The 13297-nt window shown below is 35.9% G+C and overlaps 1 protein-coding gene across 1 annotated transcript in view; it reads right to left on the bottom strand.

The window, feature by feature from the left end:
- Positions 1-509: 509 nt before the first annotated feature.
- HGF (hepatocyte growth factor (hepapoietin A; scatter factor)) overlaps positions 510-13297 on the bottom strand; it is an 18497-nt gene continuing 5709 nt past the window's right edge. Inside the window, exons 4-11 of the mRNA XM_010138823.1 lie at positions 12854-12993; positions 10755-10793; positions 10153-10249; positions 7285-7359; positions 6544-6690; positions 5794-5900; positions 3784-3929; positions 510-1594 (exon numbers count right to left, since the gene is read on the bottom strand). Of these exons, the coding sequence (XP_010137125.1) occupies positions 1424-1594; positions 3784-3929; positions 5794-5900; positions 6544-6690; positions 7285-7359; positions 10153-10249; positions 10755-10793; positions 12854-12993 (922 nt within the window). The 3' untranslated portion in view covers positions 510-1423. The remainder of the gene's footprint in view (positions 1595-3783; positions 3930-5793; positions 5901-6543; positions 6691-7284; positions 7360-10152; positions 10250-10754; positions 10794-12853; positions 12994-13297) is intronic.

The raw sequence follows: 13297 nt of genomic DNA, 5'->3' as shown, positions 1-13297 counted from the left end.
CATAAAATTTGCTACTGGAAACTTTTACAACTACATAGTCACAAGGGAAGTAACAGTGCAGTTACCTACATAATTACATGTACAGTAGTAAAACTAACAGTTGGGTATATGTTGTATCAATTTTCCAGGGTAATTGGTGCCACCTATAACACCATACTTTCAGCCATACAACTAAATGCCTAAGAGAACAAGTGCTTTTCATAGATGCTGGTTATTTGTTCCTCTTCCCCATCAACATAAAGAAAAATGATGATGCTACATACAAGCAGGAAACAAAAGCTGCTAAACTATTGGTGATGTTTTCCGTATTACATACAAGATCATATCAGTCTCTGTAATACATTTATTACCCTGGAATGAATTAAACAAAGGATATAATATTGTCCAAATCTAGGTAAGGGTTTACTAAAGATCTTAAGTCTCTGAAAGACTATTAATGGATAACTTAATTTTCCCAGTATTAAATCTATCAGCCAAGTTCCAGATTCAGCTATTCTTTTGCCTGCTGAAATAACTAGAATCAGCTGCATTTTTAACACTTGTTTGTTGAGAAAGATTTTGGCATATCTGATTGAAATTTCTTTTCATGGCCAAAGTCTGCTGGTAGCTAATCAGGATTAATTTTTCAAACTGTATGAAATACTCTCTTTAACATTGTAAATTCACAGTTATTTCCAGGACTAGCTTTAAACAAGTGATCGACAGTTTGCTAACCATCCACTTCTCTGCCTCTTCCCTCATTCAAAAGGGGTTTTGAGACACCTGTTAGGGGATCACATATACGCTGAAGAAAACAAGTGCAGAACTAGAATCTATAAGCACTGTGTAAAAGAAAGTGATACTGACTTCTTTGTGAACTCTGCTTATGGCAGACTTGTCCAAGTCCATCAATAATGAAAATATTAATTTCTAAAGACATAATTTTTTAATGAAATATTGTAATCTCTGACCTCTTATAAGGGAGGAAGAGAAATATGATCTCATATGCTGTCCTGGACAGATGCATATATCTCTCGGTTGGTCTTTTGTCATATATGGAGAGAAATACATGGCTCATAGAAAGAATAAAATGTGTTAAATAAAACTATAATTTGTTTCTCCTTCTAAAATAATCTGAAGAGCAGCATAAAAGAGGTTATATGATCTATTTCTGCAAAACTGTTTATCATCCAGTAATATCTTTGTAAAATTGTTTACCCATTCAAGTATCCTCAGGAGATATGTCACCATACTTGCATATACCGTAAGTCACTCCAACATTTAGAAAACAACACTGATAGACAAAAACACCAAAAATACCCATAAATATTAAAAGAAGCTCAACAAACTTGACTATCAAGTAGTTAAAAAATGTTGATCTTTACATTACACATTAACTCCATGCTGTCCAAAATCTTTCCTTGAATGAAGATTGTTGAGTTTTTCAGGGTGTTCTATAGGTCATCATAATCTTGTGTATCCACCGGGAATAATACGAGACCCGAACAAAAATCCCAGGACGATTTCGAATGGCACATCCACGGCCAGGAACAATGACACCAACTACTATCTTCAGCCTGTTTTGTTCACAAACCAAGGGACCACCATAATCTCGCTAGGGGGAAAAAAAAAAAGTCACTTCCTAAAATGCTTCAAGATGCATATCACACCTGTCTCCCACTAACTGGTATCTTTTGGAGATGACCCAGCTCAATGAACAGACAATAGAGTTATTCTTGCTGTAGGACAAATAACAACTTTCAATATCTTTTTCACAAGCAGGACTTAGGAGAAACAATGCCAATGTCGGCCTTTGACCTTTGGTTGCTTCCCATGCAAATTAAACTCTATAATCCATCTCTACATGTGAATCCAGAGACTTCAGACTACCAGATATTACTCTTCTCTTGAAGCTACCTGAAAGTATATTACTTTTTAATGTTCACTTTAAACCAGATGAGCAGAAACTGAGCTGACCAGTAAGCACTGTTACGCTAACAGACTTTGCATCAAAGACTGCTCTCAGAGCCAGCTTAATATCCTTCTGTCAGTCAATCACCTTGCAAGGACCTAGGATGAGAATCTATGTGTACTATTAGGGGCAAAAGGGGAGAATCCCAAACATAATAATATTTTGTATACCAAATTTTGAGACACAACTTTTTAAAATAAATAGTCTTTTTCATTATTCTGAGTGAATGAGACCAGTTTATGCATTCAGTGAAAATTTGTAACATGGCCAGTTCAGATCAGGCTCTTATTCAGCACTAAAATACATCCAGTTTAAAATAGATTGAAACAGTAATTTAGAAACATTCTGACAGATTTTGGATTTAAACATAGATACTATAGGGTTTTACCCAGGCAAAACATATACTGAACCTAGTAAACTAGCTGCAAAACTAGACAGTAAACATTCATATCAGATAGTGAGACATTTTTTCAAAGAATAGAAGCTGACAATTAGCATTGTATGCTCTCTGGATCACCAGCAAGACAACAATGCCTGACCTTTATTTGGTTTAGGGATTTTTTTCTGACTGACTGAAGAGTAGTTCCCATGTGAACAATGAACTATGTCAGTACCATCAGAGCGGCCCATAAAACATTTTCAGGAGTGGAGTTTCACCTGCCAATCTGATTTTGTTTCTCTGGCTGTTCTCTGCTGAGGAAAGCAGCTTCAAAGGGAACTCAGGGGGCAGGAAACCATGCAGTGATTAAGACTGATTGCTAATATTAATTCAGTCCATTTCTCCTTGCAGGGGAAGACAAAGTGCAGGATCCCCAGCAGACTTCCATGCAGATGTCTCATTTATAAGACTTGACAAGTCTAAGAGCTCATTTATGATTAAGTATTTGATTTTGAAGAAAACACTTTGCAATAACAAAATGGTCCTGCGGAATATTGATAATAAATGGAAGAGGCCTCAGTCTGATGAAAATCTCATTTGCTCATGGTTCAGTAGTACCTTTAGGTAGGGAAAAATTCACTACTTGGTTAACATCAGTATTAGGAAATAATCTATCCTACTCCAAATATCAAATGCATAATAACAGTCATGACTGCCCTTCTTCTAGATATCATATCATCAGGCTTTTCCACACAAAACCAATCATTTTAAAATTATCTCTCTGTAATAAATGGTTTACAGCATTTCTCCTCAGATGTCTTTTCTCCATCATCAAAACTAGCCCCAGGCAAAACCAGTGTATCAACCATACATTCACTGAAGTAGTTCTCCTGTTCTCACTGCTATGTTGCTCAGGCTTGATTAGGGAGACAAAATGCTCCAATCTTCCGACTGACACTGAGCCTCAATACAGTTTTGGATCTTTCTCCTTCCTTCATAACTCTATCAACTATGTTGAGCAGGGGCTTTTTTGTATTTTGCATGCAAGTCCTCGTCTAACTAAGCAGTTAAATTTGCTCCACGCTTTGCTTTCTGCTCAACCAAAATATACTGCCATTGCTAGCACGCACTCCACTTAGCCCGTATTATACAGAACACAAATTTGTTTCAGTCTAGCAAAGTGTTAAGTCATATGAGTATTTAATATTTATGTAAATCCTTTACTGGTGTGGCAGTACCGTGAAACCGAAGCAAAGGAACCTCTTCCTGCTCTCTGGCAGAAAATAGATCACTAGAAACAGCAATAATTTTCCAATGCAAAAGATTAAGACTTTTTAAAATACAAGTTTACTGCAGAAATATATAATTATAAAAAACTCCAGCAAATTATTTCTGAGAAAGAAATCATCAGGTTGAAGGCTCCTAAGAATGCATTAGGAAGTGTAATATTTACCTCACAAGGCCCGGCACCGATGGTTTCAGCCACAGCACAGATTTCTGACTCATTCACAGTGATCTTCCCTTTGAGATATTGGTTGCATTTCTCATTTCCCAAAATAAACAGGTTTGCTACCCGGAGAAGGCCATCATAGTTAATTACTAAGATTGAAAACAGAATGAAAAATTATTATAATTTAGGGGAAAAACTAATTGAAGATGCAGTCTGGATAAACTTATTCACTTCAGTTATTGTACTTTCCCTCCAGTACTCACATTTGTGTCTATCCTCACTGTGATCATGTGTTTGTCTTTTACATTTCTTATAGTTGCTACAAATGAGATTTGCAAGAGGTTTGTTAGGTGTGGATGGCTGTTCAGTTCTCTGAGAATATCTGGAGAAGTTTTTTGTATTAGAAGAAGGGGCTGGGAAACCAGGTTTACTCCAGTATTCACCACAATCTTGCCCTGTCACATCATGGAAATCAGAAAATGTGAATCTGAGAATGCTGTCACTCCCATCAATGGAGGGAGGAATTTTGCCCCTGCCTTAAACACGAGTTAATGTGTAACAGTGCCTGCCACGGCCTAGGGAAGGATGCGTGACTTGAAAAATACTGCAGCAGGGCACAGTTTTTCTCATTCTGTGCTGGCTCAGCTATGCTGAATGACTCTGCCTGCAAGGGCAGAGCCACAGCCTTGTGCAATCTCCATTCATCAGTGTGAAGGTCAGGAAGCGGGAGCCCTGTGGAGCTTACTCTTGTTCTGCATGTTGAAAGACAAGTCTGTACAAGCTGCGAAGATAAATAAAGGTCCTGGACCTGCCTGTTCTCTGTACACCCATCAAAAGAAAATGTCAAACTTGCCCTTCACTGACTTATTATCCTGTTTTCTGACAAAATAGATATAACACTTCTTCCTTCCCTGACCGGGATGCTGTAAGGATTATAATAAGTAGTGCACAAAATATAGTACAAAGTCCTTGGATAACAGATGTTACGTATTTACTGTATTACATAACTCCACAACATTGCAAATTCCTTATCAGTTCTTTTAAGCTAAGCTTTCCAGTGATGTTGCACTGTGCTCCAACCCAAATTCCTTGTTCCCCAGCCAGCCATTCCAGCAAAGGTTGGCTAATATGGCCATGCTGGGAACATCAAAGGCAGTCATCTGGGAGAGGGCTGGTACAGATTGCTTGCCACACACAAAGAAATGCAGAGTAGTGGTTACAAGGAGGAGAGCCTCAGAACTCCAGCCTAGTTTCTGCTCTGCTTCCAGGACAGCATGAGTATGTTGCTGCTGCTTACTTGAGGACTTGTGGTAAAATGACATTTGAACACAATAATTATTGGAGTACTGACTGTCAACTGGTGGCTACTAACTTTATCACCAGCACATAATTAGCCAGATACAGTATTTACCAGACTAAATAAATGTCTGTTCTCCCACAGATTTGTACTTACTTCACACAAAAACTGTATATAATAAACATTAGTAACATTGCAAAGTCAAGTACTCAAAGGTTAGGAAATGCCAGATTTAGGGCTGCCTCTGCATCCATAGTTTACTGTCTTTGTGTATGTTAATTATGTCTGTGATTATGTGATCCTGTATTACTTTTTCCACAGGGTGGCCTGCTTTGGGATGCAGAAAGAGACTGATCAAGTAGATGAATTTCAATATTTAAAAAAAGGCTTATAATTCTGCAAAACAATTCTGCCAGATTTTTTAAACATGTGGAACAATGATTTTCTCTAGATCATTCTTTGAAATGTCTGTATTATTTTGCCTGTCACTGAAACAACAACAGAAATGATGGACTAATAGAAAATATTTCATATTAAATGATCTTAGACAAAATGCTCAAAGATTTACAGAATTTACAGACAAAAATTAAAACTGCATGTTATAACAAAAGTGCTGTACAACTGTGGCATCAGGCAATGCCAGCAGCCTCACCTATAATGACAAGAGGAAGTAAGCTGTCAACGTATTCATTTAGTTTTTAAAAATAGTTTCTTACATCCAGTGTATCCCCATCCATAAACACTGCAACTGGTCTTCTCTGGAATGGTACATCCCGAAATGGGCAGTCGGATTATTTCCACAAAATTTGTCAATATGGCAGGTCTGAAAGTGGGGGGGAAAAAAAAAGATATAGTGGATTTTACTTAACCTTCTAAAATGTATCTTAAAAATAATGTCAAATCTACTATAGACCACAGCAATTAAAAAATGGCAATTTTTTCCATCTTTGAAAAATATGATGGATTCTTCTACTTATTTTTTGTGCTACAGCTGTTAACTGACAAAAAATTCCCTGAAATACTGTCACTGCTTATATGTTATTTAACGTGGGTTTTCATCTTAAAAGTAACTAATGATGGAATTTCATTTGAATATATAGTTTTGCTAGTATGGAGGAAGTTTGAGAGCTCATATGTACACAAGGATCTCTGTTACAATCTGGTGCTTATTCTATAAATTAAAACCATATACTAGCCAATGTTTAAAAAACCAAACTCAACAACAAAAAAAAATTCTTCCAATAAACCCGAACTTGGTTGTCAGGAAAAAAACTGTAGGCATGATTTTTCAGAAGTAACATCTGTTTTCTGAATATATCAAGTAAAATTTCTTACAATTGGAATTTACCCTATGGAGAAATCATCTGCATTATCAGAAACAATAGAGAACTCAATTTGCAAATCTTATTTAGGAAAATATCCTTCAACAGTTTAAAATCCTGGAATTCACAGTAAAAGCTACTAACCTGCTAAGTTTCAGTAAGACCAAATCTGACCCTGCGGGGCCATATACCAACTGGGAGATATTCAGAACTTGTCTATGCTTCTCCTCTCCCTTTCCTTTGATATTATGGACTCCAAGCCAGGCTTTGTAGTCCTTCAAATCTTTGTACCTAAAGGAAGTAAAGTTAGTTAGGATTTTGCTGAGTGCATAATAAAATTACTCTAACAACTCTGCTTAATACGATTAAGAAGATCTTAACTACTTCTCTTCACCAGAAACGGGCTTATGCTGCCAACTGCTATTCCAAAATCAACATGCTCAGATGTAAGTTTTTGGTCTGAAGCCACTACACAATTTTATCTTGAACTGTTTTTAAAATCTAATTTTTATTTCCTAATAGTTTCCAAACATTTAGATCCTTGGACAGCATGAACCTTTGAACTTTTTGAGATTTGCCCCAGTTTTCAGTTTTATTTTGTCCAGTTAAGCAGAAGCAAGAGATTATTTTCATAATGAGGCAATAGTTTAATGGTTACACTTGGAAAACATATTTACACTTCTATTTAAAATAGCCAGAGCTCTTTTAGATTAACAACAATAATAACAGAAAATACTAAGGTCTCACAGGACCTTTTATATCAGAAAAGCAGTGTTAAAGCCAAACAGGAGGGAAAACTGCTGCCTTTAAGCTGGAAAAGAGTTGTGCTGACATATACTGGAAAATAAATGGATTTCAATATTGCAAAGTAACAGACTACTGTACCGAGAAGGAAAGCACTGCCTTGCTGTTAGAACCCACTCTTCTTTTATCAAAGTACCTCCACAGATATGCTTATTCCTGAGGGGGAAAAAAAAAGACAAAAAAAAAAAAAAAGATAGCGAACAAAAAAAGAAAGCAATATCATTAGCTTCTACATAGTCAAAAACTTCAAAAAGTACTTTTGCTCCCCATGTATTTCATTGACATTTCACTGTCTCTGTCCCGTTGCTCTACAGTTTCAACATTTACAGTAACATGACTTTGCAGGCAGTTACTCTAATGTGTAAAAATTAAGAGGAAAGAGAAATTCAGTTACTCTGCTCATTTTAGTGGTTTCAAAGCTGAATTTTTAAAAAAAGACCTAATTTAAAAAAAAAAGAAAAAAGGAAAAAGAAGTCAAGCTAATTCTTTGTAATAGGAACTGGACTGAATCATTCAAGAAAGTCCCCAAACTGACACCAGATGTAAACAACATTTGGTCATTATTCATGTAGGTATTATTCAAAGCATTGACCTCAAGGTGGAGAGTTCCTATTTGATTACAAGCCCTATGAGATTTTAGTCCCCACATACTTCAGTTGGAAACAATCTGCAATGTATGACATCCTACATGTGATTATAGAAAACCTGCAGCATAATATATCAACTAAAATTAAAGCAATTAAGCATGGCAGTTCTTTCAAAAATAAAGATCATTGTGGAATGCAGATTAATTAGTTTCCTTCTTTGTGCTTCTAAAATCACACTTATTTTCTGCAGCTTTTTGAGAAGTGAATCAGAATTGCCAGAAATTTGGGAAAAGCTTAAAATCTCACAATTTATAAGTTCAAATTATACAAATGTTCAAAGCTTTGCAAAGAACTGCTGGAAGGAGCCCAGACTCTATATGGAGTTCAAAGACAGCAGAATAGCACAGATGCTTGCCTCCTTTTTTCTTTTTTCTCTCTCTCTCTCTTTTTTTTTTAATTGTATTTTGTTTGAGGAACAAAAACCATTTTTGTTTTGAGGTCCGAAAGGCTGGATTCTTTTAAAAATATAGATTCTGCCTAATTTTATTGTAAAAATGTCACAACCAGTCAGGAGTTTAAATGTGTTCTTCTACGACATGTTTGCATCAGTAATTACCAAAAAGAATTTACAAGATTGCATCACATGCTTTAGAAGATCTATTAGTACACATAGGAAGGTTAAACTTCTTATTTAAATATGGGACAAATCCAGAGCTGATTCCATGACATAGCTGAAATTAATCCAAATATACTTAAATATACCTGGTAACAGAATCTGGATTGGATATGTAAGAAGGTAAGTCATTGACTTTAGAAGTGGGCCTTGGCTGCCAAATACAGATACAAGTTTGCAAGTATCACTAAACCTTCACTATTCAGACATGGCAATTTCCTTTTGAGTGCACAGTTAGTTTCTTGCAGAAAGTCCTGAAGTTAATATTTTTTTTTCCAGTGTTCTATTTACTTCCTTGGTAACAATACAAAATAAAACCACATTTTTATGCCCACATGTAATACTTAAAAACATGTTTTAATGCTGGAGCATTCCAGGAATCCCTTTTTCATAAAAAACAAAACAAAACAAAACAAAAAACCAAACAAAGCAAACAAACAAAAAAAAAAACAAAACGAAAACCCAAACCAAAACTGTGATCATTTAAGCACTCATCTGCTTAATGGAATTTTGTTGCACAGCACAAAATACAGGTTCTTCTACTTTAGCTATTCAAATGTTGGCACCCAGATGCAGTTCACCTTGCCTGTCTCAAAGTTCCTCAAACACTAAGGCTGCTTTAGAAACAGGGTAACTATAAACTTTACCAGAGAGTGACTCAGCTCACCTATCTCATTATTTAGTCTGGGAATAGAGTCATGTTCCTCTGTAAATGGCATTCCGGATCACCCACTGAACTTCTAGAAGGGTCTAGTTCTGACTAAGATGTAAAGATTGCCAAGGATGGGAAGGACCACCGGAATATATCTAGCAATGAAGCAACATAGAAAATAGGCTTTTTAATCTTTTCTGTTACTCCAATTTTTAATTTAAGACCTATTTTACAGTATGGTTTTAAAAGACATGACGAATTGTAAGCTAATAGAATGGAGCTGCACTTTAGTCTGTACCAACAGATGAAAAAGAATTATTTTTTCATACAGAAGATACAGGACTGATGCAAGAGATAGATAGATCTGCTGTTATGCGTTAACAATTCACTCTTCCAGCTGATGAGTTATGAACCAGAGTAATGAAAGTAGGAAAGAGTAATTCTGTGTTCTGGCTTTCACACAGTAGCAAAGCAAGATCTGCCAGAATGTAATACACATTTCCATCTGTACATGTTACAGTCTCGTTTTACAGAATGAAAAGGATTTCTTTATAGCTCCTACTTAGTTTTTTTACTACAGCACACATTTTAATTGTATGCACTGATATGAGCAGAAAAATAAATTTGATACAGATGTAAATCCTGCACGCAAAACTTCGCAATTAAAAACAATGCTCTTTGTTAGAAGTGAAAATATTACTATAAAACTCAATTTTATTTTTTTTTAACAGTCCCAAAATTAAGCAGTTTAATCCTGGTTGCTAAGTCTTGTTATGAAAAGGTCCACAGTAGGTAATCAAAAGAGCAGAACACTGTGAATGCTTTACAAGCTCATGTTTGTAAATTAGAGAACGTATAATATTTCACTGACAGAGTGAATACTATGGAATCACCTGATGTTCCAGGAATGCTGATTTTGTGCTTTTACAGAATTTAACTACAATCCAGAAGTAGTTTTAGTATGGTCAACATTTTCTACAGTTCCAAACCAAATATCCTAGCAGAACTACTGTCTTTCTAATCAAAGTGATAGTTACCTGTATGTCAAACTAACCACCCATCCTTCATTAGTTTGTGTTGGGATTCCGTTTACAACTCTCAAATGTTTTGTTGAGGCACAAGGGATGACAGTATCTGAAAGCAGGTCCAGAGATCACATTTTACTAAAAACTGCGGTAGGAAACCTGTTCAGTTGCACGTAAGGACCACAAGAAGGTCAATATTTATTACAGATTAACTTTCCTGCACTAATGAAATACATTTCTAGAGCATCAAAACTATTTCAGTGAAGCTGGGTCAGTTTATATAAATATTCACAGGGAATATAAAATACATATATTTAAATAGGTTTTTTTTGAGATTTACATAGTTACAAAGCAAACATTGAAAATCATTACTGTATCCCACCACTGGCAATACAGGACAGTGAGAATAGATAAAGGAGTATAATAAAGGTATTCTACATTTTCCTCGTGTAAAAGCAATTTTTCCAAGGTGTTTCATTGTTGTTGTTGTTGGGGTTTTTTTTGCTTTTTGTTTCTTTAACTGACCTTTCTCTTGTCTCCCAATTGGAAAGAAATGGCTAGTCTTAAGAGGATACAACACATACACTGCACAGTACATCTGCAAGCTTACTTACCATCCAAGCTGGTTGTAGTAGGAGTTGTATCACCTTCACCTAGACAGACACATGAGACAGCCATAATACAAAATTAAAACACATTAAAAATCTAACAGCATAAAAATAAACAGCAGATGGTATGTTGTTAATTTTAATAGTTTGCAAAGCTTTAAACTTCAATGATTTCTGTAATACCCTGCAAAAGCTCTATTTGATAAGGATTCTCAAGAAGGCAGAATTTCACTCAAATAGAATGAAGTAGAATTAAATATTTTGCAACAGGAGTTTCAAGCATTTTTTTCTCATCTGAATGCTAAATGCATCAGGCTATCCGTCATGCTCAATTTACAAGTTTTGAACAAGCAAATGCTGAAAAATGAAGTTGTGACTTTTCTACAAGCTTTCAGGATAGAAGTCATGTGATGAAATCCAAATCAGATTTAATGAATATTTGTAATTTGCATTAAAACCATTGAAACTTCAAATGTCTTTTTATGTTGCTATAAGAAAAAATTTATCAAAATATGTTCCCCAAAATCTGGTTTCATTCTTCCATCTAGTCCAAGTCAAAATACAATTACAATAAGGTTGCTTAAACTTTGTTCAAAATTTTTGCTTTCAGAGAAGTCTGCAGTGACTGAGCATTATGAGTTGGGGGTACTGGTGTGACTACCGACTATTCGCACAGGCAAAAGATAAACAGTTTCATCCAACAAGAATTCCACCATTAAGCAAATATATATATATATATGTAGAAGGTATACAGTTACACACATAGTTAAACTTCCCTGTGCATGTATTCACATATGCATACGTGTATGTGTCTGCATATGTATATCTGTATGCATGTATGTAAACATACAAATATATAAACAGTGCAGTTTGAAGAGACCAGTTGAAGGCACCAAGTAAGTATATTTGGGAACTGCCAACATTTTTCCTGTTCTGGTTAACCTGATTATCAGTAGCTGAGTGAGCTACCATTGGCTTAATGTGAGTCCATACAAGTCACAATTGTTAGAGAGACATATTCCAGCTCTGGAGTTTGATTCCAGAAATCAAAATACCCACCATTGCCATGTACCATACAAATGTTTGCTGTGAATATTTCCTCAGAAATTCATAGATTCAGATAATGAACTCAGAGTGAATAAAATTTATATCTTTTCAGCTGTTGCTCTTTATCTACCCTGACACAAGTAACCTTTTGCACAGTTTGTTTACTCTTCACAAAGATCACCTGAGACTTCAAATACCACCTCTTACAGATGCTGCAGTTCAGACTGAGAAAATGCAGCAGACTGCTGCTAGGAATTAATGTAACATTATCCTTAACCTCTGGAGATCACAAACGTGTATTCAAAAGCTTGATTTACCATTTAAATGTTCTCCCAGGATATAGAGAACAGTGATTTGAAATGAGAAATGAAGAGAAAAATCTTGAACTTAAATATGAATTGCATATTTGTCTGCACGACTCTATCTTTTCCCACTTAATGTCAGTTTATTACTGAATTCCCTAGGAATTTTAATTCTTTTTATTTAAGCTATTCAGATTTTAACATCCAGCTTTGAAGGAGTGATGTTCCTAATTCTTGCCAGGAGTTAAATCATTCCATAAACATCCAAATGAGGAATCTAATCTATATAGCACACATACACTTCGGTATATATATAGTGAGTTATCCTAACTTTACAAACAAATACAGATCACACAAAGAGACTATGAAGCTTGTAGCACAGAAGATAACTGTCCCTGGGTTTCTTGAGGCCACAACCATCATTCTGACCACTAGACAACTCTTTGTCTCCATCCAGCCCTCTCAATTGCTGGATCTGTTGGAAAATATTTGATCATCTGTAATAGCCTTTTTATGCTCCTGCTGCATAAATAAGCCTTGAAATCACCAAGCTGGTCAAGGAAAAGAACCTCTTACTCATACATTGCACAAGCAGCTTCTGGCCATTACTTCTCAGTCATGCACAATTGATTCTTGATAGAATTACACATTTTCTGCTGCCACAAGTGCCAGTAGAAAGGTATGCATACACATGTGGTACCGTGGCTTAAGAGGGACTGCACAGTTGACAATGCCTGAGGCATACCAAGTACTCACATCGAGAAATAGGGCAGTAATCCCAGGGAACAAGAGGATCATCTGTGTAACACCAAGGACCATGAAAATCATCATCTGGATTGCGGCAATAGTTTTTCTTCAGTTTACTAACATCTGGTTCTCTGAATATTTGTATATGCCTACAGGGAAAAAAATTCAAAGTGCTGAAAAGCTTTATACTATAGCCGAAACTTTCAAAGGTTAAATGCTGCTTTGCTCCGCATTGTAGTATTAGCTGATTGAGAAACCTACAGGTCAGGGTTTAGGGCTGGTTAAAATCCAACGGAAGATAAGACCCAAAAATTTGCTGGATCTGGGTCCAAGTTTCCTCTGGTTGGTATTTTAAGACTGTGTCCGCTGGACAGATGGGAAGTTTCTAGATCTCCCGTTCAAGCTAAAATCCCTGGATACCCTCAGAAGGATCATTACACTGTTTGAAGAGCG

This window comes from Buceros rhinoceros, unplaced genomic scaffold (assembly GCF_000710305.1).
Source record: "Buceros rhinoceros silvestris isolate BGI_N320 unplaced genomic scaffold, ASM71030v1 scaffold7166, whole genome shotgun sequence".
NCBI lineage: Eukaryota > Metazoa > Chordata > Aves > Bucerotiformes > Bucerotidae > Buceros > Buceros rhinoceros.
This window is presented reverse-complemented; position numbering and strand designations above follow the sequence as displayed.